The sequence below is a fragment of the Prunus avium genome, chromosome 7, assembly GCF_965620075.1.
Source record: "Prunus avium chromosome 7, drPruAviu1.hap1.1, whole genome shotgun sequence".
In the NCBI taxonomy this organism is placed as follows: domain Eukaryota; kingdom Viridiplantae; phylum Streptophyta; class Magnoliopsida; order Rosales; family Rosaceae; genus Prunus; species Prunus avium.
In genome coordinates, this window is record NC_142290.1 from 4,770,040 (window position 1) to 4,795,126 (window position 25,087).

The window sequence follows — 25,087 nt, forward strand, 5'->3', positions numbered from 1 at the left end:
TTTGCTACCTCAAAAGCACTAAACAAGGCATTTAAGTGAATAATTCTACCTAGTTTCATTTATGTTAACATTTAAGTGCTTAAGGGGAGAACCTGCTTCTCCATATGATCACTTTAAGTGCTTCTGAAAGGGCTAAATGGGCTTTTTGATAACCAAAAGTGCTTTTAGATCATATAAGTGCTTTCTAGAGAAGCACATGCTATATGCTTCTTCGGGAAGTCCCAAGTACTTTTCCATGAAGCACTTGGGTTTCTTATGAAAAATTCCTAGAGAAGCAGTCCCAAATGAGCCCTAAGCGATTATGGGGAGATGCACTTCCCATGTGATTCTCCATGAAATTACTTAAAAGTCATTATTAACCTATTCAGAATCACGTGTCATTATTAGCGCTGGAGAAACCGTAAAATATTGAGTGGGATTGTGTAACTTGTGCACCACATAATTAAAGTTTTGTATCAAGCCACTGTAAATCGAGTGGGAAATTGACTCAATATAGGTTATTTTATATGCCTTTACTGAATAAAGAACTTAAACAATGTGTCTTGTGGAATAAAACAACGATGAAATTGACTTAAAACTTATTAAATTTGAAAATAACAAGATGAACTACAAACAGTGTAGAAAACCAGCTCGAATAAAAAATAGAGAACATCTAGTGATTGATCTCCATATGGAAAAGATAAATAACATGACAGTAAACGACACTAAGGAATTTGAAAGAAATTTGAATCAATTTGTGCCAAGAAAAAGTCGTTTGGGCTAAATGTTTATAGCAGAACTTAAGGAATAACAAATTGAGATGATATGTCAACTAGAAATCATAGCAACGTGAGGGTGTAGCAGAGCAATCTTCAATGGGTTGAAATCTCTCATGTTTCCAAATTAGTTGTCATCTTTCAAGAGGAATCGGGGGAGATTAGTATGCACCATTGGCCCTTAATATTTGTAGGAGTTTTGACCTAGGGCACTATTGGCCCAAGTCAACCTGGTCTCGAACTAAAATCTTGAAAATAGTTTCCTTTCCAAATATTCCCTCTACTTGTGTGCACAACTAGAGAACCTATTTTCGAGAAAGATGGGTGATGGATGCAAATTTTGGTACAATATATAATTATAAGTAGTTTATAGTTTAAATGATTAAGAGCATTTATCCATACATTCGAGGCTATGTGTTCGAATTTCTCATTCCTCCAATACCATTTGTATAGAAGAAAAAAAAAATATTAAATTAACGTAATTTTAGTTGAAAAAACAATAAGAGAAATCATAATTAGCTAGATAGAGAGTATTGTATAGAAGAAAAAAAATATATTAAATTAACGGAATTTTAGTTGAAAAAACAATAAGAGAAATCATAATTAGCTAGATAGAGAGTATTGCTCGAGTAAAATTACATTCTAGCCATTTTAATTCAAATTTAGCTATATGGGCGTAATGGTGTGATGTGTACTTATTACATTAATGTTCATACATGTCATGTTCTTAATTAACACATTAATCAACTACCGTCAATTAAATTTTTTTTCTTCATCATTTGTGGTCTATAAAATTAAAATTCAGGAGCTCCAACAAAGTCAAGACCAAATAGTCTTCATTCACAACATGATGTCAAATAACTAATGTGACAATAATTATTTATGTGACCTCTCTAGCGTTACTCATTATATAATATCGTAGGTGAAAGTAAATATATAAAAAAAATGTGAAGGGCAGTTATGTAATTAACTGTACAGTAATAATCTCCCTTGAGCTAGCCTTATATATAACCTCACCTCTTTGAAGCGGTTTCCTATGTATGTATTCTTAAGCAGTCTGTATCTCTCTTTATTTTTATTTTCCCCATTGAACCTAGGTTTCAGCTTCAAACAACATTTCTTTTTCTTTTTCACAGTAATATATGGAAGATAAAGGGCAAGACCCTAATAGTCCAGGAAATGGGTCGGAGAGAAGCAGTGAGCCAGTAAGGTCGAGATGGATACCAAAGCCAGAGCAAATCCTAATCCTAGAGTCAATTTTCAACAGTGGAATGGTGAATCCCCCAAAAGAAGAAACTGTGAGAATAAGGAAACTTTTAGAGAAATTCGGCACCGTCGGGGATGCGAACGTCTTTTACTGGTTCCAAAACCGACGGTCGAGATCTCGCCGCCGACAACGGCAGCTGCAGGCCAGCCTTGAACAAAGAAACAATAATACTAATGGTAATCAAGTTGGTGATCATCAAATGGGTATAAGTAGTGGTGCAATTCAGTATGGAATAAGCTGCAGTCCTCCAGCTCCAGCTCCTGCCATGGCTTTTGGAGCTTCTCCTACTTCTTTTGGCTCTTGTAATTATCTTGTGGGTTCTTCTTCTTCTTCGTCTAGTGGTCATCATCTTATGGCAGATCACGATCAGCAAACGTCTTCTTCTGTTGACCAGTTCTTTTCAGTTTCTGGTCAAATGGGGTTTCCGGAAATCGAGCAAGGCTCTGGTGTAACGTCTGTCTTAGGAGGAGGCCCTTCTGATAACTCAACTTTGCACTTCCAATCTGGTAGGTGCATGGCTAATCTGCTCTTCTGCTCGACCGTTTCACTTTCACATCTATATTCTTTAATTATTTTCCATGTCTTGAGCAAGTTTTATATGTTATTATTGACTTTATCATGCTTTTCTTAAGCTTCATTTTCCTCCAAGAGATTCATTTTCTTTAATTGTAATTTTAATTATAGTTTTAATAATAAGTAGCTAGATTCCCATAGATTCATGATTACTCTGAGAGCCACGGAAGTACATAAATTAGCAGTGACTTTTTGTTGATGTGACAGCTCGTGTTTGAATGAACTGTATGAAAGTTGCAGCTTTCCCTAAAACCATGTAAATTCCTTTTTCTGGCAGTCTTTTCAAACGAAAAGACAACATATCTAGGTAATTGAAATCAACTACTGTTTCACAATACTGTTGATTTCACATCAAACATACCACACTCACTTTTTCCTATTCGCTGGTTCTAATTTGATAATAATAATAGCTTAATTTCTGGAAAGTTTATGATTTTCTGCTTTCGGAAAGATTCTGACATCCTTCTCTTCTTTAATATGAAAGCCTGGCTTTCTGCTCCTGCTTTGGATTTTCATATCAACGCCTGAAATATATGCTTTGGTCCATTAATTTATGTCCAGGTCTCATCACAGTGTTTATTAATGGGGTTCCAGCAGAAGTTCCCAAAGGGCCACTTGACATGAAATCCATGTTTGGTCAAGATGTGCTGTTGGTCCACTCCTCTGGTCTCCCTCTGCCACTCAATGAATTTGGTTTCTTAGCTCACGGCTTGCAGCCTGGTGAAAGCTATTTCCTGGTAAACTCTCTCTCTCTCTCTCAACCTGTTTTTGTTCTTTAAAGATTAAACTGTACTTCTTATTTCCAAATCTAGTTTATATATAAACTTGTATCAACAGCATCTTGCTAACCTTTTTTGGTTAATGGGGATATGATATTGGAGAATATTCCAAGTCCAAGAAAGGAACCTCTTCTCTTTCTCTAGTTGGATTTCATATGCCCTCTCCAATATTTTAAGAATCAAGCCTTCCAGTTTTATCATTTCAAGATTCGAAATGGAGGTTGCATTGCATTGGTAACATTTCAGGATTCCACTAACTCCTTTTTAAAAAACTATAATTGTAAGTGTTCTAATAACCTCTTTGATCTCACTCTTTTATTCCATTAATTTCTTCTTCTTTTTTGGAATCTCTTTCTCAATCATGTTTTTCCGGTTGATTTAGATCTCTTTTCCAATGTTTTTTTAATCTTTAGATTTCAAAGCTTGGATTATATTTATTTCCATTAAAACCTAGTGTTAAATACAATAAATTATATTTTAATGAGTTCATTAGGTAAATTATTATGAATAGATAAGTAAATTGTACCTACAATTTTGTATATTTGTATACACAGTTCTGTTTTTGTATATATTCAAAATAATGTACCCTATCAAAATATTAAAAGGAAGTTATAATGAACAAAGCATTTATATATATATATATATATATATATATATATATAGAGAGAGAGAGAGAGAGAGAGAGAGAGAGAGAGAGAGAGAGAGAGAGAGAGAGAGAGAGAGAGAGAGAGAGAGAGAGAGAGAGAGAGAGAGAGAGAGAGAGAGAGAGAGAGAGAGAGAGAGAGAGAGAGAGAGAGAGAGAGAGAGAGAGAGAGAGAGAGAGAGAGTGTCCGCACATTATTATCGTACGGATGCTATTGTAAATACACAGGAAAGCATGGAGGTGTTGTACAAAATATATGGCATCCGCATAATAATAACGTCTAGATGTCCGCATAGAAGAATTTCTGTGTATATATATATATATATATATATTGGAGTCCACTGAAGCTGCTGATTCAGTCACAAATTTTTTTGTTAATGCAGGTTTCAAGGACAACTTAAGTAGATTAAAGCTGCATGCACCTACAAAATTGGAGCTTCCTACAAATGTTTCTTCATAATCTTGCCTCTTGTTCTGGTTTCGTTCATCATCTTACATTTTCTCCCCTACAGCAGTATGTGATTATTAGAAAAAATATATATGTTTATTAGCAACCAAGCATGTTTCAAATAGCTTACGGTCGGTCAAACTATATATATCCCTTCTCTTTTCCTTCTTTCTTCCTTGTAATGATTGCAAATTTACCTCTGAGTTGCACAATGTATTTAGAAATGAGACGGTAGCGTATTAGCTATATAATCATTTATAACATGGATATCAACTTATGAAATGTTATGTGATTTTTATTATAAATCTTATTACAATCTTTCCTACTTGAACTCACTACCTCAATCCACAAAGTAAAGACTACCGAGTACTACTACACTAAATAATACGCTTGGTCGAATTTTGTAACAACTTGCTTTTTACAGAGGAATTTTACGGAAAGAAAATAGTACTGGTGGGGTTTAGAGACCTTATCAACTGAAACAACCCGTGTTGGTAGAAAGAAAATATTAGATGTGTGGCAAATCTAAGTCATAACCAAACCAAGAGATTAAAGACTAGCACCTCCCTAAGATTAAGTTGTTGTTTTGGTTTCATGCGTAACGATGTTTAAAGACTATTCAACGAACCAAACAGTAACAAGTATATAATAATGAACTTGCCGACTAAAATCGAATAACTTGAAGGAAAATGAGGTCAGTCAAGTTATTCAAATCTTATAGAATGTGTCCATTTTACTTCTCGATAGCAGCAATAAATGAAAAGAAATGGAGAAAAAGTCGAACTTAGAAGTTGATGAAATTGCCTTCATGGCCTCCACACCGACCAATATAACCCTTGAAAATCAGAGCAAAAGAATATGCAACTTGGCCTCCACACCGACCAATATAACCAATCCAAAACAGACGGATGTTTGTTACGGATTTCTTTATTTAATTGCAGAAACATTAGGGCAGGGTTACAGAGAAAAATACCGTGTGATATCAAATTTTACAACTTTTATTGGCTGGCATCTCCCTTCAAAATTGCTTTTTTTTTTTTTTTTAATTTGCGTCAGATTCTATGGTTCTAGATGCCATAATAAAATACTTTGTTAGCAACACGATTGATCTTGTACTTGACTACGAAACACCCCAGTCAACCTAGTTGTAAATCCAATGTGCGAAATTTTAATCTTGCTCCTGCGAAATGATTATTATGTATGGCTTGAGATACTCATGATTAATTGAAACGCACAAAATGGTCAAATTCCTCTCAAATACAGCAAGGTTTTTCTAGGTTAACGTGAAGATTAGGTTAATTAACTCTCAAGACTCCTTATATTTGTATATATGTTCCGACGTGATCGATCTTTAGATTTTGAACGCATTTTGCAAAATTTGAATTAGGGTTTCTTAGAGTATCCATAATGGACCCCCTAAATCAATTCTTTAGACAAATTTTAGGGAGAAATAAACAAATTACAACTCCAACCATGCTTCCTATCCACCTCCTAAAATAGGAAGACCTCTAAAAGCTTCTAAATATGAGAAGAGAGAAAGGACTCCTAGTAACTCCCTATAATTTAATGTTGCTTTGTTTTATGCATATTTTAAACTTTTAATTAATTCTAATTATTTTTTATATATTTTATTTATTTATAGAGAGCTCCTAAAATAGCTTTCGTTTGTTTTTAGTTAAATTTTAACTAAAAAATAAAGAGCATGATTGTAACATGCTTTAGCATGAAACTACTAAAATAAATTTTACCATGAATTGATGCCATAATAAAACCATTGTTTGTTAACTAAAATTCTTCATCATGACATGCAAAGGCAATTACAAATCAAATTCAAAATTTTTTTAAGGATCAACTACATAAAACCCCCAAACTATGGGGGCGTTACAAACTCATACATAAGCTTTGAAGACCCTACAATTGGGTACCCAAACTTATAGAAATCCTACAAATGAGACCCTCCACTACCCATACCGTTAACAATTATGATAAATGATGATGTGGCCACTGTAAAACCAATTTTTAAAGTTTATTTGGACTCCACATAGGAACAAAATAATTAAATCTTTGTTTTATCTTATAAACAATTAAATTTTAAAAAATACAAACAATAAAAATAAAAATTATCCAACCCATTCCCCCGCAACAAACCCCCAGCCCTAATCTGCCAAAATTTTAAAAAATAATTTGAATAGGAGTGCTAAAGTGCTAATCGGTTAATGAGTTAATATGATACTAACTACTCTTTTTGGCTCACTTCATAATATCATTTTATAATAATTAATAATATACATCCATTATAATCATAATTTTCATGAAATTTTTATTTTTTTAGAAACGTAAATTTCATATTTTAAACTGGTTTAATAGTAATCTCATCATCTACACTATTAAATACTCAAATTATTAATTTATATTCCAACGGAGAGAAGAAAAATAAAATAAAATAAGGTTCATAAATCATAAATCCCAACACTCCCAACTCATACATGGAAAAAAGGATTGAAATAAAAAATTCACAACGCTTAAGTGATAAGTCCATAAAATTACATATTTATGTACTCTTTATACTTAATTTTTGTAGGAGAATTTGGTTTAAAAAGGACTTATTACTTTATTTTCTCAATTTTCAGCTTTACAGAGCAAGTAATTTGTTTTCAACGGAAATACGACTTTTTGGTGGAATTTTAGCACAAGACCAATTGGAGATGAAAGCTAAGATCTTGAAGAAGATTGTGGAATTTTTCTAGAATTTTCGGAGCAGCCAATGAGAGCAGTCTTTGAAGTTAAGTCAGCATAAGATGCAATCCCGTCAAAACTGTGCTGCTGTGGAAGAATGACCATTTGAAGACTTTCCTGATTTTTCCTCAAGGCGTGCGATATATGGATGGAAAGATAAGACAAAAATCTACAATTTACATATTTTTCCCGATTTTTCTTGGAGGAGGAACAACCCCAAACGTGCAAGCAAAGTAACTGACATGTTATCCCAGTCCAAGTAGGAAGAGGAGTCAAGTACTTACCCATTTTGGATTTATGTTTTAATTAGGTTTTTCTTTATTGTTGGGCTACTGTAAAAGCCCAGCTAGGGTAGGAATAGACGTGGGGTGTCCTATTTAAGCATGAGAAACAACTCCTTAGGGAGGACGGAAAAGACTAGGAGAAATTGGAGACGCCGGAAGAGTACCTCCATTGGCTAAGTTTTATTGTTTCTTCCTTATGTTTTTGTTTATGTCGAATTCTAAGATTATGTGTAACTAATTTTCTTTTGCTAGGGCATGATGTAGCCCTAGTATGATAATCTAGTTTTCTTATTTTACCTATCTATTGATTGCCATTTAATGTTGGATTCTTAATCACTGTGCTTAATAACTTGGTTGATTATCTTGATGCTTGATCACCATCTAGACTTTTAATTGAGTAATCGGATGCAAATTAGAGTAAATACCATACTTAATTTGAGGCTTGCTTCATGTGATTAGGATTTGTAATTCGTCTGTAAATACCATACTCCTAGGGTTTACATGCTTGTTCAAGGTTTTCACTGATCTTAATGAGTTTCTATGTGTTGATATTTGATCTAAATACCATAGGCGAATTGCATGTAGGAATATACGAGTTAGCCTAAATACCATAGGTAATTCATGAAAAAGGAAAACTAAGTGGCGACATCAAATGGTTAGTAAATAGGTAGGTGAATAAGAGGCTGGATCGGATTACTAGTGGTGAATTCATTGTCCTAGTGCTTTTATCAATTTGAATTTCTCATCCTTGTGTTTCGTGACTTCTTACTTATTTTGTCTTTTAATTTCGTTGCTAATTAAATCATTCTTTCAAAAAGCCCTTTTGTGTTTACGTGAGTATGCTACGTGTTTAATTTCTTGTTTATATAATTAGAGTAGTTAAAGTATTTTGTGAAGGAAATTAGGTTAGACTAATTGGAAGTTGAACTCAATCCTCGTGGGAATGACCTCGTATTTGCCATGCTATATTACGATTGACCTTGTGCACTTGCGAGTATAATTTGTGTTTAGACTAAATCTTTATAATCTCCATTTTTCAGGTTGTCTAAAATTCACAACATTAAGTTAAAAAAAAAGAGAAAAAGAAAGAAAGGTCGTAAATTTAGGGATTTTTAGTGCAAATATTATAAACTAACCTAAAAACTTTAAGGGAGATAAGTAGATGAGAGATCGAGAAGTTTTATGGTTAATTTATACACAATAAGAACCTAATATATTGTTTATTTTAGTATTAAATATCCTACAACTAATCTAATATATTACAATATCATATATCATATATAATATATAAATAAATTTGGTAAAAATGGAGTGGGGCCCTAGGACAACACTGATCGCTTAATGGCTCCGCCAGTGTCCCTAGCACACCCATACCAGACCCAAGAACTCAAAATGACTTCGGCGAGATGGGATGAGTTTGATGGTGTTAATGTTATTAGAGCATATAAGTGGGAATAGAAACTTGGCAAACCAACTCAGTTGGGCGTACAATTATTTAAGTATGTTGTGTACACACAAAAAAAGGCCCCCAAAAAATTGGGGGTCTTGTGTGATGGCATGACCTCCACAACCCTAGGATTGACCCTGTGTTCGGATCATTAGTTGTACTAGCTATACTCATTAGCTTTAAGGTTGGGCATTCTTAACAAAAACATAAAGTAAATCAGCCAAACAAGACCAATCAATTTTAAATTCTCTTTTTTACTTTTGAATTTCGATGAATAAGCCAAACCCGACCATCCTCCTTCCGCGTCAATCTTCTCAAAACCCCGAATCCCAGGTCTAACCCCAACCCTTCCCCGTCATTAGCCAACTCCACAAGCCACCTCTCACTTCCATGTACACACTCAAACCCCTCATATCTCACCCTCTCTCTCTTTTTTTGTCTCTCTCTATTATATGGACCAAATCTGAATTGTTTGGTCAAATATGAAATTAGTTGGTTGAGAGGAGGGATGCTTGGTTGGGTGATGTTGTTATATAAAATTGAAACTCTAAGAGTAGTTACTTACTTAAACGTTGAACACAAAAGCTATGACTGAAAGCTTCAAACTTGATAAATTGAACTGAATGAAAAAGTACTCCTTAAATAGGAAAAACAAAGCTACTACTGCAAGTAACATGATCGTTACTTAGTAGATTTTGTGGCGCCACAATCCACGATTAAAAACATGAAAATAAACATGGTTACCCGCACTAACCAAGGCTCCCACAAACTAGAGATTCTCCTATAGTCTAGGTGATTTCCTAACCATAGGCAACAACTATTATTAAAAATTAAAAACAAATCTTAACACCCTCCCTTAAACTGATTTTTGCATAAAACAGTTTAGGATTTAAACTTCAACTCTAGTCCAATGCTGATACCCTCCCTTGAACAATGACTTGTGAATAGCAAACTTCAAGTATGCATCTGAGCTTCTCGAACACTAGCTGTTTGAGAGGTTTAGTCATGATATTATTAGCAACTTGATCTTCACTCTTGCAAACCTCTAACACAATCACATCATCTCTGCAAAGATCATGCAAGAAGTGATAACGAACATTTATATGTTTGCTTCTCCCATGCATAACTTGATTCCTTGAAAGCTTTATGGCAGAAACATCGCCACAAAATATTGTTGTTGGACCTTGCTACTAATGAACAAGAACTTCGAGCATTCTTCTCAGCCGAATGGCTTGACAGGAACACGAAGCAGCTACAACAAATTCAACTTCAGTTGTTGATAGTGTCACGAGCTGTTGCTTCTTTAAGGACCACGAAATAGCACCTAAACTCATCAAGAACACATGCCCAAAAGTGCTTTTTCGATCATCAATATCACCTGTATAATCACTGTCAAAAAACTTGGTTTTTCACCCTTTTTGTAAAGAACGCCAAAATCAGATGTTCCCTTTAAGTATTGAAAGATTCTGGCTGCCTTGAGATGCATCTTAGTAGGATTCTCCATGTAACGACTTATCATAATGACAGCATGCATGATGTCAAGCCTTGTTGAGGTCAAGTACATCAGACTTCCAACTATTTGCTTGAAGTAAGTATTGTCAATTCTCTCACCATTGAGATCTCTTGTCAACTTTAAACCAATTTCAATTGGTGTTCCAACTGGATTGCAACTCATCATCTAAAGCCTTTCAAGCACTTCAAGAACATATTTCTTTTGACAAACAAAATTTCCAGCAGCTGATTGTACTGCTTCTATCCCACGAAAGTAGTGCATCAGTCCCAAATTAGTCATATCGAACTCATTCATCATAGACTTCTTAAACTCATCAAACATATCACAATCATTTCCAATGTGAATCAAGTCATCAACATAAAGACACACAATGAGCATTTTACCTTCATCACCAACCTTAACATACAAAGTATGTTCATATAGATACTTTTGGAAGCCTTGTTTGACAAAATATGCATCTATGCTGCTATACCAAACTCGTGGTGCTTGTTTCAGCCCATAGAGTGCCTTCTTCAATCTCAAAACTTTCTCCTCTTTTCCTTGTTGTCCATGGCCTAGAGGTTGATCTACAAATACTTGTTCTTGCAATTCACCATGTAAAAAGGCAGACTTTACATCTAATTGAAAAATAGGCCAAGAGTTTTGAGTAGCTAAAGAGATTACCAAACGAATTGTATCTTACCGTGCAACAGGGGCAAACACCTCTTTATAATCAACTCCATATTCTTGCTTGTATCCCTTAGCCACCAAATGAGCCTTGTGCTTGCCTATTTCACCTTTCTCATTCAATTTGGTTTTAAACACCCACTTCACTCCAATAGTTTTATGACCCTTAGGCAAATCAGTCAGCTCCCATGTATGATTCTTCTCAATAGAATTGATTTCAGCCTCCATTGCTCTTTGCCATTTTGTATCTTTGACTGCCTCTTCAAAGGAGATAGGATCTGAATCTACAAACAAAGCAAAATGAGCGGTAGTGTCTTCATCTGAGAGTTCACCCTAAGAAAGATGCATTTCTCACCCTTGTCATCAAGCTTCTTCCTCTTCACATCTGGAATATGTGCATATGCTATGCCCCCAAACACTTTGAAGTGATCTACTGTTGGTTTCCTTCCACTCCAAGCTTCCTCAAGCGTCATGTGTTGAATAGAAAAGGTGGGACTTCTGTTCAAAACATGAATGGACCACAACACTGCCTCAGGCCATAATTTCTTTGGAACTCTCCCCTTGACCATCAAGCTTCTAACCATGTTGAGGATGGTTTATTCTTTCTTTTGAATACACCGTTTTGCTGAGGTGTACATGCTGATGTGAATTGTCTTCTAATGCCTTGCTCATCACAAAAAATTTCAAATTCCTTTGAACAATATTCTCCACCACAATCAGTTCAAAGAGTCTTAATGGGTCTTCCAGTTTCATTCTCAACTAGTGCTTTGAAGCTCTTAAATGCATTAAAAGCCTATGATTTTTCCTGCAAAAAATACACCCATGCCTTCCAGCTAAAATCATCGATAAAAGAAACAAAGTATTTCTTTTTACCATTTGATATTGGTGTAATGGGACCGCAAAGGTCTGAATGCACCAACTCCAGCGGGTTATGAGCTCTCCATGCCTTTCTTTTTGGGAACTCATCATGGTGTTGTTTGCTAACAACAAAATCTTCACAAACTTTGGATGGTGATGTAATCATAGGAAGCGCAGTCACCATTTATTTTTGATGAAGTGTCTTTAATCCATTGAAATTCAAATGACCATATCTAAAGTGCCATAGCCATGACAGGTCATCTTCCTTAGCCATTAAGCAAGCTTCTACTGTCTTTATCTTCAGCAGAAACAATCAGTTTGATGTCATTTGAACAACGGCAATGGCATCTCTTACTAGATCCTAAATCTCATGTGCATCTTTCTGAATGGTTATAATATAACCTTTGTCTTGTAATTGACCAGCACTTAACAAATTTGTCTTTAAGTCATGAACATAAAAGACATTGGAGATTGTCTCTACAAAGTTATTTTTAGTTTTAATCTAAATATCACCCTTTCCCATCACTTTCACAGTAAAACTATCACCAAAACTCATAGTAGTACTAAAGCCTTCATTTAAAAAAGAGAAAGAAGACTTACTACCACTCATATGGTTGCTGCAGCCAGTGTCAATATACCAGACTTCTGACTCAAGCTCCTCCTTGATATTCAAGGCCATCAACAACGTCTCTTCTTCCCTTTTCTCAGCAAAGTTCAACTTCTCTCCCTGTTCTTTATTTTTAGACATCCTTGTGTAGCATTCATTGCGATAATGCCCATAATTTCCACACATGCTCAATCTTGGACTTGTCAACCTGTCCTCTTTCTCTATTTTAGGAGTGGTCATCATCTCTCTTGTAATTCTGATGGTGTCTGCTTTCATCAATGCTGCCTCAACCTCTGCCTTCATCTTGATTGCCTTGACCACCTCTCCCTCTTGAAACTGAGGATTCAGCAAGGGTAGAAGCTTTCAAAGCTTGCTCATCTGAGGTGCCTCTTTTTAGCCTTTACTCATGGACCAGCAAGGAGCTTTGCAACTCATCTATTAACATCTCATCAATATTATTGGACTCTTCAATAGAGCACACAACATAATTGAACTTAGGGGCCATAGATCTCAAGATCTTCTCAATAATGGCCACATCATCAAGCTTGTCACCATGGATTCTCATCTTGTTAGCAGTTCCCATTGCTCTTCTAAAGTAATCAGTAACAGACTCTCCTCTTTTCATCTGAAGAGTCTCGAAGTCTTTTCTCAAAGATTGAAGTTGTGCACGCTTCACTCTTGCCAAGCCCTGGTACTTTTTCTTCATGGATTCCCATATGTTTTTGGCTATATCTTTTTGAAGAATAGTGATGTAGCACGCATCTCTCATAATTTTCTGTTTCAGTTTGACAGGCATAAGATGCGTGCAATTAATGTTCCAATTTCAATTAGAATTGGGAGTTTGGTTTAGGAAGTAAGTTTGTTTTCCTATTTCAATTAGTTTTGGAAATTTGGTTTAGGAAGTAAGTTTGTTTTCCTACTTCAATTAGAATTGGGAATTTGGTTTAGGAAGTAAGTTTGTTTTCCTACTTCAGCTAAGGTTTGGAGTTTGTTTTGTTTTCCCTAAGTATAAAAGCTATTTTATAGCTAATTGTAAGACAGTTTTTGACGTTAAATATTAAACTTAGAGAATTCTCTCTATTTTCCTATCAACTTGGTATGCCGCTAGAATCAACAAGGCATACATGATAAGTTCATAATTTTATACATTTACATGCCTTCTTTACTCAGTGTTTTTGCTTAGTTTCTCTTTATTTTAAGTCACTTACCTCTGTTTGTGTGTTTTGTAGGTTAAGACAACAAGAAATCACATTTGATCCAATCCATGCATGTTAAGGACTGATTGAGATGAGAGGAATATGAGCTTAAAGACAAATCTAATTTGAGCCACACTCCCTTGTCAGTCCAATTTCGTAGATCATCTTGCAGGTCTCATTTCAGCAACCTACACAACTCGGATGAGAAGACATCCTTAATAGTAGTTGTTCCAACGGGTGTCTATTATAACATATCCAAATTTCAGCCCCATAATAAATCTGGAGCCCTTAGCACGTCAAACACCCAACCAAGTTCATAGAAAAGTCATAGTTGGCTGCCATCACATTTAATGTGGCCACATCCCTGTAGCTATATGCAATACATAAGAGCAGCCACACATGGGAGACAAATTAGCTTGGGCACTTAGAAAGATGAAAAAAAAAAGTCAAGCTTGCCATGAAGAGACCAATAATAGTCCACCAAAAGCATTTATTGGGCAGCTGAGGCAATTGGCCAGCAACTGAGAGAGGTGTGCTTCACCAACCAAAGGGAGGACGAATTTGGCACTCTATAAATAGAGAGGTGCACACTCATTCAAGGGGACACATACATTCATTTCATCCATTACTTATACACACATTCAGATTCCATCATTCACCACAAAGAGAGAAGAGAGCTAGTTACAAAGGAGGGAGAGCTTGGAGCAATCTTGGGAACTACCTTGCTGCCACCAGCTAGTTCTTCTCTTCTCTTTATTCTATCTATGTATTTCTTATTTTATGTATTCATAGTTATGTCTAACTAATCCATTTAATTAGGGCTTAAAATGAAGCCCTAGTCATAAATATTCAATGTTATGGATGATTTCATAGTTAATTGATTTCCTTGCTTTCTTTATCAAGTTGTTAACCTCTAGTTTATTATGTGCTTGATGTATGTTTTCTTGGAGTAGCTACCTAGAATTTTATTAATCTAGCACAAGTTGGGGAGGGGTTTAGATTCACCAGGGCGGCGGTGCAGACGGCACTGGAGGCGTCCGAGCGGACAAAAGCGGTAGAGGTCGAGGCTGCCGTTGGTGAAGCGATTAGGAACTACCGTTCCTCCACTGAGTTCACTTCTCTGGTGGACAGTGAAGTGGCTGCTGAGATGGCGGACCTCATCTACCGTTTCAAACGGTTTAACCCAGGCCAGAAGCTGAACCTGAACTTCGCTGCCGATCCCCCTCCTCTACCGGAAGGCATTACAAAAGAGATGATCGAGGAGGAGGATGCTCCCGAAGATGCCGAGGGTGCCCCTAATGCCACCGTTGACGCCGTGGTGGAGACTGCCGGTGACCAGGGAGATCGGACTGCCGAGGCCTGAGCTACTTTTGTTTTTTTTTTTTGTAATTTATTTATGTATTTTTAAATGCCGTTGGCAAAATTTCTGAACACATTGATGCCGAGGGCATCTTTTCAATTCAAGTTATTTTCCTTTTCAAATCAGTGCGTTTTCGCTTATCTTTAGTTTGAATTCTTTCCCTGCTTGTTACTGCCGTAGGCTGATAACTGCTTAGGATAATAACTGATTGGGTTGTTGGCCACTTAGGAGCTTACTTGCCTTGGATTAGCGAAGTGTCCCTACCTTCGGTAGATAAACGTTGGCTCATACCTATTTGCCAGAACCCAAGTATCACGCGCATCGGTAGGAACAAGGTCCCAATAGTCTTTCGTCCATGGAGATGTCGTGGGCAAGTCTAGGATACCGTATAGCTTTGTAGTCTGCTCGATGAGAATACCGTAGGCAATTCCAGAGCGTGGTACTGCCGTTGGCTCGTACCCAATGCTTGTTGCCAAAACAATTGTAAAAAATGGCCAAGGCATCTCTGAATCGGTAGTTAACGTAAAGAGCGTAGCTTTTGATTGCCGTAGGCAATGTTACTGTGGCTCGTAACTAATGAGCCCCACCGAAACTTTTTTTTTTTTTGAAAAAGGTGCCGTTTAGGCTATAATGTTTCAAACATATGCAACTGAATAATCTCATTTTATATATAAGTGCCGTAGGCAAAAATACAAATCCCTCCCTGCCGTTGGCTAGGGGGCTTTATTTAAAATAACTCTTGAGATGGTCCACATTCCATGAGTGACCGAGGGTCTTCCCATCTGTGCCTCGGAGCCTGTAGGTGCCGGATCGAAGGATGCCGATGATTTCATAGGGTCCTTCCCAGGAAGGTCCGAGGGTTCCTTCCGTTGGGTTTTTGGTTGCAAGCGAAACCTTGCGCATGACCCAGTCCCCGATTATGAAGGAGCGCGATTTGACCCTAAAGTCGTAGTACCGAGAGACGCGCTGTTTGTAAGCTTCGTTCCGAAGGTTCGCTACCATTCGGCGTTCCTCGATTAAATTCAGGCTTAACGCGAGTGCCGCCTCGTTAGCCTTTGGCTCGAAGCTTTCCGTTCGGTAAGAAGACTCACCGATCTCAACTGGGACAACGGCCTCTGAGCCGAATGCAAGGCTGAAGGGAGTTTCCCCTGTGGAGGTTCGATAGGATGTTCGTATGGCCCATAGAGCTTCGGGAAGCTTCTCCGGCCAAGCGCCCTTGGCACTGTTGAGTTGCCGTTTCAAGAGTTTCTTAATAATTTTATTTACGGCTTCTACCTGGCCGTTCGATTGTGGGTGAGCTGGCGAGGCGAAGAACAGGTTGATTTTGAGGCGAGTGCAGAACTGCCTGAAGAGCTCCGAATCAAACTGTCTGCCGTTATCAGTGATGATGGCGTAGGGGATGCCGAAGCGGCAACAGATATTGGTCCAGACAAACTCTTCGACTCTTGCCGCCGTTATGGTGGCTAGGGCTTCGGCCTCAACCCATTTCGTGAAATAGTCCACGGCAACAATTGCGTACTTAACCTGTCCCTTGCCCTGTGGCATTGGACCAATCAGGTCGAGCCCCCATTAGGCGAACGGCCATGGACTTACGATCGGTGTGAGGGGTTCCGCAAGCAGGTGGGGAATATTGCCGAACCGTTGGCATTTATCGCACCTCTTCACCATTGCTATTGCATCCCGATGCATTGATGGCCAATAGTAGCCCTGCCGAAAGGCCTTGTGGGCCAGGGATTTAGAACCGGAGTGATCGCCGCAGACACCACTGTGGATCTCCCGAAGGACATATTCGCCTTGCTCTTCATTGATACATTTCATGTAGGGGGTCGAGTAGCCTCGTTTGTACAGAATGTCGTTGATGACAATGTACCTTGTCGATCGGTAACGCAACTGTCTGGCCTTGGCCTTGTCTGCAGGGAGAGTGTCGTTCGTTAGGTAAGCATGAATAGGCGACATCCATGTGTTGTCGTATTCTATAGCGCAGATCTCGGCAATGGCTGTGCTCGGCAGTGTCAGTATCTCGATGGGGATCTTTCGACCTACTTTGTCGTTGATTGCCGAAGCCAGTCTAGCGAGGGCGTCGGCATGACTGTTCTCGTTTCTTGGTATTTGCCAAATTTCGTACGCCTGGAACTTCTTTAGCAGTTGGTGTGCTGCCGTTAGGTACGCCGTCATTGATGCGTCCTTTGCTGCGAAATCGGCAGTCACCTGGTTCACTATTAGCTGCGAGTCGCTGTAGATGCTGATCTGAATGGCCCCCATGCTTCTGGCGAGCCGTAGGCCGGCCAAAAGCGCCTCGTATTCGGCTTCGTTGTTGGACGTTCGGAAGCCAAACTTGATGGCATATTCAATTTTGGCTCCATCGGGAGCGGTAAGTACCAGACCAGTTCCGCATCCTTGTTGGTTTGCCGAGCCGTCAACGTGTAGGATCCAAAAAGGAGTTGACTGGTCGAGACGACTGCCATTCGGTAGGACTTCCTGTGGAGGGGTTTTTTCAGGTTCTGAAGCCTCCGAAGGTGTCAGTTCAGCGATGAAGTCTGCTACGGCTTGTCCTTTTTCGGCAGGCCTGGGTTTGAACTGTACGTTGAATTCTCCTAGCTCGATCGCCCATTTCACCAGCCTTCCGGATGTTTCTGGTTTTTGAAAAACCTGCCGAAGTGGCTGGTTGGTCAGAACGATGATGGTGTGGGCCTGAAAATAGGGCCTCAACTGCCGGGCAGAAACGACCAGGGCCAAAGCCAACTGCTCGAGTGGGGGATACCGAGACTCTGCCCCCTGAAGGGCCTTGCTGACGTAAAAAATCGGTAGCTCCGCCCTCTCTGGTATTCGTACCAGTACCGAACTGAAGGCAGTGTTGGATACCGATAGATATAGGGAGAGAATTTCCCCAGGGAGGGGTTTGGAAAGTAGCGGTGCTCTGCCCATATAGTCATTCAAGTCTTGAAACGCCTTATCGCATTCGGCAGTCCACTCTATATGGTGTTTGCCCCCTTTCAGGGCTTTGAAGAACGGTGCACACTTGTCTGTGGCTTTGGAAATGAAACGAGTGAGGGCTGCCACTCGTCCGGTAAGGCTCTGGATGTCCTTCTGTGTCTTCGGCACCTCCATGTCGATTATGGCCTTGATTTTATCGGGGTTTGCCTCAATACCCCTCTGTCTGATCATGAAACCGAGGAATCTCCCGGAAGATACGCCGAAGGCGCACTTCGTCGGGTTGAGTCTCATTCTTTCAAGATGCCGAACATGAGTGATAGGTTTTTCAGATGCTCTCCTGCCGTTCGGCTCTTTACTAGCATGTCATCCACGTAGACCTCCATGGTGCTTCCGATCTGCTCGGCGAAGATTCGGTTGACCAGTCTCTGATAGGTTGCGCCCGCATTCTTCAAGCCGAACGGCATGACGTTATAGCAATACAGGCCTTTGTCTGTTATGAACGCCGTGTGTTCGCTGTCGGAAGGGTGCATGAAGATCTGGTTATATCCAGAGTATGCGTCCATGAAGCTGAGCAACTCGTGACCGGCAGTGGCGTCAACCAGCTGATCGATGCGTGGCAACGAGAAGCTATCCTTCTGACAGGCCTTATTGAGATCGGTATAGTCCTGGCACATTCGCCACCCGCCTTTTGCCTTCCGAACCATGACAGAGTTTGCTAGCCAATCCGGGTATACAGCCTCCCGGATGAAGCTGATGGTCATGAGTTTGTCCACTTCGTTCTTCATGGCTTCATACCGTTCGGTATTGTAGGATCGGCGCTTTTGCCTGACCGGTTTGAATGCTGGCGAGATGCTCAGCTTGTGGCTGATGATATCAGGGGATATGCCCGGCATGTCGTTGTAGGACCAGGCAAAGACCTCCGAATTTTGCCGAAGGAACTGGATGAATTTGGCACGGAGGGTGGCGTTCAGCATGGTACCGATCCTTACACACCGTTCCGGTTGACACTCGTCCAGCGCCACCGTTTCGAGATCTTCGACAGGTTGTGCCACCGGGGTGGGCATTTAATCCCTTGGATCGTCTACTGGTTCATTGCCGTTCGGCAAGTCTGCGACCGTGAAGGTTTCCTTTTGCTTGTGCGGAGCTGCCGATTTCAACGCTGTGGCGTAGCAGTTCCGAGCGCTCAATTGATCGCCCCTGATTGCCCCCGTGCCGTAGCAGGTTGGGAACTTCATGAGTAGCTTGTGGGGGGACAAGTGGGCCTTTATTTCCGTGAGCGTCGTTCGGCCGACAATAACGTTGTATGCCGTAGGACAGTCCACCACAAGGAACTGGTCGTAGACCATGGTCCTTCGTGGGGCTGTGCCGAAAGAGATTGGCAGGCTGACACTGACGATTGGTTGGACCAGGTCTCCCGAAAAGCTTAGGAGATGCGAGAGTTGCCGATTGACCTGGCTGTCATCTATCCCGAGTTCTTTGAATGCATCGGCGAAGATGACATTTACCGAACTCCCATTGTCAATCAGGATTCGTCCGACATCGAACTCGACAATCTCGGCTCGGATGATCATAGGGTCGTTATGTGGGTAGATGATCCCTTCCTCTTCTTCCTCAGAGAAGGTGATGGGTTCCCACCTGACTTTCGGCATCTTTGTGTGACGGCTACTTTCAATGCCGAGGACTTGGGGGTACTGTGCCGCCCTGACATACTGCTTTATCGACCGGTTAGATGCTCCGGCAAGGGTTAGGCCTCCGCTGATCGTGCTGATCATGTTGATCTGCCGATTAGCGTTCGGGACTGGCGCCTGTTGGGGCCTGGCTATGTATTGATCCAGTTTGCCTTCCCGAATTAACCGCTCAACGATTTTTCGCAAACTTATGCAGTCCTCGGTATTGTGGCTATTCTGCTGATGGTATCGGCAGAATTTCCCTGTATCCCTGCCGTCTTGCCGACTGGGCTTTCGGAATGTTGGCTTCGGGATTATCTCGTTTTCGTTCATCAGCACTGCCTCGTAGGAGGTATTGAGCAGAGTGAACACATCCGTCCCCTGGTTATGTGCCGATAGTGGGGCTCGGTAGTTGTCCCTGCCGTAGCTGCCCTTGTTTTTCTTGGAATTCCCCCTTTGGGAGCTTCCGGCGTCTTTGCGCTTGTGGCTTTCAAGGTGTCAGGCAGTTTGTGCTGCTGGAGCGAACGGAGATGCTTGTGCCGTGGAGGAACGCTGTATGGGTTCGCTCTGCTGAGCCGTGGGCTAGGCCCTCGAGTTGAAGTATTTGTTTTTGGCGTGGATTGCCGCTTGCTTCATGAGTTCGTCATAAGTACGCCAGTTGCTGCTGTGTATAAGATACCGAAAGTGTGAGGACCGTAGGCCACTCTTGAAGGCGCCGTAGGCTGCCCTGTCATCGGTATCCGGACATCTCGAGTATTCATGGCTGAATCGTGCGGCATACTCACGCAATGGTTCGTCATCTCTCTGCCGGATGGTATATAGATCATCGGCAGAGTACAGTCTGTCTGTCTGAATCATGAAGTGGTTCAGGAAGATTTGTTTCAGCTTGTCGAAGGAATCGACTGTCCCCGGTTCCAAACAGTAGAACCAATTTAGAGCTGCTTCTGTGAGTGAGGAAGGGAACAGAAGGCACATGCCTTCGTCGCTTAGCCCTCGGCACCCTACTGCCGATTGGAAAGAATGAAGGTGCGTCAGTGGATCCTCCACCCCTGTGTAAGGGGTTATGCGTAGGGGCTGCACGTCCCTATCCTGCCGTGAGTGCCTTATGCGCTCGGTGAAGGGTTCTGGCTGGAGCTTTCCCCAGTTCGGCTCCTGAGAGCGAGTTCAATCGTCCTCCATCTTCTGTACCCTTTGAAGGAGGAGGCGGATGATAGGGTCCCTGTCCGGTATCTCCTCCGCCGTTTGATGCACCGATCGCTGCTGGGACCTGACAGGGTTAACTTCAGAGAATTTCGTCGGCGTTGCCGAACGGTAGGACGATGACCGATTGGTGGAAGGAGCGTATTCTCGGTCAAACTCTGCCGTTGATTCCAGGACTTGTATCCTCCGTATCGGAGACTTCCTCCCCATGCTTCTCAGTCGGGGATCGTCCAAGCGGGCATTTATCCTGATCGGCGATTCCTGCCGTTCGGACCGCCGTTCGACTTCCCGTTCTAGCAACCTGTGTCGGCAATCGGAATACACCTTCTTCGGCACATGGGGCTTATTTTTTGGTGCCAGGACCACCAATTGTTTAGATGGCGCAGGCGCAGGCGTTGCCTTTGCTGCCCTCTTGCCTTTCTTCTGCCGGCGGGGGGTCTGTAGGCTTTCTGACGATCGATCTGTCTAAATGTTTTGCGTTTGCTGCTGGTTCAGCAGTTGTTGTGTTTCTTCCACTCTAGTCGAGAGGAGATTATTGTGTTCTTGCATCCTAGCCATGTCCTGCCGAAGGGACACGACTTGGGCTAAAAGCTCCGCGTTTTCGGCGGCTTGGGTTACAGGGGGATTAGTTGCCGGTGTGTAGGGGGCTGGCGCAGGGCTAACCCCGCTAGGCATGCCGAACGGCATCCCCTCCTGTGGTAGGAACATTGCTTTTGAGTTGGTCCCCATGTGTTTGGGATAAAGGGTCGATTTTATCGATTCCCACAGACAGCGCCAAACTGTTGACGCCAAAAAATGGTCTTTTGACTTTGAGGGTCAACTTAGTAATTTTATGCCTTCGGTATCCTTGATGCCTCGGTAGTCTGTGTGATCTGCAATATGAGCAAACGCACGGTAAGACCTAGGGCACCGGTGTGGTACCGGCTGAAGGCTCTCCGATGCTTAAGTAAGTTCGGGAATAGAAAGTTCAACTGACAGATCAATAGGCTTGTATGCCGTAAGTTCTGATTACCTTTATTTTGGGATAGTTGGCCTCCTTTTATAGGTCTTGGGAGGTGTGAATTTGTTGATAATTTCGTTGTGGGACTGTGGACGTCGCTTGGGAGCGTGCCACGTGTCCCAGGAGAAGGCGTTGCCCTAATAGAGAGATCGGTAGGTAGAGTGCCGAGGGCGCCTCTGACCAAGCCCAGTTTCCTCCACGTGTCTTGCTCTTATTGGCTGTTTATTCTGAGTGTAAACAAGCTTAGTGGGAGATAATTTGAAGTCATGGGATCAAAAGTTGAGCCAAGCAGAATTTGCTTTCAATCACTTTATCAATAGGAGCACTGGGTTCAGTCCATTTTTTGTTACTTATGGCTATAACCCAAAATGTCCTCTTGACCTTGCACTAGTTCCAGATTTGAAGCGAGTTAATGTCAAGATAGAAGAATTTATGGCTACACTTTAGCAAATTCACTCAACAACAAAGCAGCGGCTTAAGGATGCCAATGCAAAATACAAGCAAGTGGCTAATGTGAAGCGCCGACATGTCGAATTTGAGGTAGGTGACTTTGTTTGGGCTATCTTGATAAAAGATCATTTTCAGGCTGGGGAATACAACAAGTTGGCTGCAAGAAAGATTGGTCCAGTGGAGATTGTGGCTAAGATTAATCCAAATGCTTACCGCCTCAAGCTTCCTAGTCATATACATATTGCCGATGTGTTCAATGTCAAACATCTCTTTCCTTACCATGGTGATAGTTCTAACGAGGAAGATTTGAATGCGGGGACGAATTCTTCTCAACCTGAGGAGGATGATTCACACGCATCGCTCATAATTTTTTGTTTCAGTTTAATAGGTGTCAAATGCTTAATGTTCTAGGAATATGTTTTAGGCAAATATTTTTGTTTTCCTATTTCAATTAGAATTGAGAGTTTGGTTTAGGAAGTAATTTTGTTTTCCTATTTCAATTAGAATTGGGAGTTTGATTTAGAAAGTAAGTTTGTTTTCCTAGTTTGGCTAGGGTTTGGAGTTTGGTTTGTTTTCCCTAACTATAAAAGCTATTTTATAGCTAATTGTAAGACAATTTTTGACGTTGAATATTAAACTTAGAGAATTTTCTCTATTTTCCTATCAACTTGGTATTCCGCTGGAACCAACAAGGCATAGAACCCTTTTGTTCTTGGTTATTCTCATCTAGAGAATCAACAAGGATTGAAGGTTTATTGTTTTCTTTTGTGTTCTTCATCATTCTTGCTATCACGCGTTGCGTCAAATAGTCTCCAAAATAGCACGATCAATAGCCTAGAATAAATAATTCTTCACCTTCAAATCTTTTCGCCTAGATCATCAAGTTTCTTTTGTTGTTGTTGTGTCAGTTGTGTTCCTTCTTTTGGCTCTTCGTATCTCGTCTCCACTAGATCCCAATATACGTTGAACACAAAAGCTATGACTGAAAGTTTCAAACGTGATAAATTGAACTGAATGAAAGTGTACACCTTTTCACGAACCACCCAATTTCAAACCTCATTTCCCACAAATATAATCTCCTCCTCAAAATCATACAACATGCATCATTGTAGAATCAAGCTCAACTCAACATTGATAGTTGGATCCATCAAAAGACCCTCAATCTAAGAGGTAAAACAGTCATTATCGGTTTGGTTTGACTTTTAACTAGACCGTATATGGTTTGGTTTGGGTCAATTTTGAGCTTTTGTAAACTGACCTAAACTGAACCAAACTGTCTACTTGTATATTTATTTATTTTACTTTATTTTACATGTGCAAAACTCTAATTAGATGATAACTATATATGGATGTTGAATTTCAAGTTTGATGAACCTTTTGATTTATTGATATTTGAATCGTAGCTATATTAATTATTGAAATTTGAAATTTTGTGGCATGTTGAGATTTAGGATGGTTTGCTACTCTAGAAAATGGAAAAAGTATGTAGCAAGTTGTGCACTTTTTGATTGCAAATGGGCTAACAATGTTGAAAAAATACAAAATAAAAGAGAATTTGGCTTAGGCCCAAACCAGCCAAACCAAACCGAACTAAACTGTCTTAAATTGGTTTGGTTTTAGTTCGGTTTGGTTTAGTTTCTTTTGAAATTTTTGTCAAAATTGAACCAAACGAAACTGTTGCAATTGATTCGACTGCTGTTTTAAGGTGAAACCAATTCAATTAGGACTGTATCCACCCCTAAGAAGAACTAAAATGACATGGTAGTGCCTACATTATAAAAGTATGACATGTCCCTACATTATTGAGTAATAGCAAATAAAAAATCTCTCGAATGCCTATATGTAAATATAATAGGCAATTCCTTCTAGAACTTACACGGTTCACCACTTTGTACTAAAAGAAAGTAAAATCAAAAGCCAAAGCCCAAGACATGAAAAACAACCTAGTTCGTGTCCACATTAAATAAGCCTCATTTCCTTTTTAGGGTGGAAGAAAGGCCCAAAACAAAACACTCCAATAATGTCCATAACCAAAAAGGAATGAAAACCAGGTTCATTATTCGTAGTTGCAAACAGTGCACGGTTGGCATCCTATTTTTCCATACATTTTTGGGCCCCAACCTCTCCACGTGATTCATGAATGCTGGCCTTTCGACTTTTAGCCCTTGCTTTAATTAGGTTCTGTCGCATTACGGTGACCACAAAATGCCACGCAATAAAAATAAAACGAAAACGAAAACGAAAAGAACGTGTTCATAATTGTGGCCCTCATTACAGATCAGATGATCTAAAAAGAAACAAATTTGAACTACGAAAATGAGACATGAGTGTGCCACTTTAGCCTTGAAAATAAATGCCAATTAAAAGCAATCGCAAGTGATATGACCATTCTATCCTCACCCCTCCACGCTTCTCTCTCTCTCTCTCTCTCTCTCTGCACAAACAGATGATTAGCTCAATTTTCCCGCCTACAAGATATGCATTTGATAAAAGCTACCCCACTCCAACTTTTATTTTCCCTTGCTTGTCAAGACCCCACTAAATGTAGGCAAATTACTATGCGATCATAACACCACGTAACATGTCTTACGCAGTGTTATCAATCTAACTAAATCATAACACGGGTACATAACTGTATGTTTAAAGTCATTCTTCTTTATGTTATTATGTTGACTGAATTGATAATATTTTGTCGTCATGAAGA

At 40.2% G+C, this 25,087-nt stretch overlaps 4 protein-coding genes across 4 annotated transcripts; 1 reads left to right on the top strand and 3 right to left on the bottom strand.

Moving 5' to 3' along the window:
* The first annotated feature begins 1,813 nt into the window (after positions 1-1,813).
* On the top strand, positions 1,814-4,650 carry LOC110746975 (WUSCHEL-related homeobox 11-like). Its single transcript, XM_021947195.2, has 3 exons — positions 1,814-2,528; positions 3,157-3,332; positions 4,401-4,650. The coding sequence occupies exons 1-3, from the start codon at positions 1,898-1,900 to the stop codon at positions 4,416-4,418; spliced, it is 825 nt and encodes a 274-aa protein (XP_021802887.2). The 5' UTR covers positions 1,814-1,897; the 3' UTR covers positions 4,419-4,650.
* A 7,821-nt stretch (positions 4,651-12,471) lies between these two features.
* Positions 12,472-13,282, bottom strand: LOC148292884 (uncharacterized). Its single transcript, XM_088244483.1, has 2 exons — positions 12,989-13,282; positions 12,472-12,912 (listed from the first exon to the last, which is right to left on the bottom strand). The coding sequence occupies exons 1-2, from the start codon at positions 13,280-13,282 to the stop codon at positions 12,472-12,474; spliced, it is 735 nt and encodes a 244-aa protein (XP_088100609.1).
* Positions 13,283-15,855: 2,573 nt separating this feature from the next.
* LOC110746974 (uncharacterized) lies at positions 15,856-18,057 on the bottom strand. The gene is made up of 3 exons (XM_088244484.1): positions 16,726-18,057; positions 16,448-16,668; positions 15,856-16,354 (listed from the first exon to the last, which is right to left on the bottom strand). Exons 1-3 carry the CDS (start codon positions 18,055-18,057, stop codon positions 15,856-15,858), a joined length of 2,052 nt encoding a protein of 683 aa, XP_088100610.1.
* Positions 18,058-19,130: 1,073 nt separating this feature from the next.
* On the bottom strand, positions 19,131-20,066 carry LOC148292885 (uncharacterized). Its single transcript, XM_088244485.1, has one exon. It carries the CDS (start codon positions 20,064-20,066, stop codon positions 19,131-19,133), a length of 936 nt encoding a protein of 311 aa, XP_088100611.1.
* Positions 20,067-25,087: the final 5,021 nt, after the last annotated feature.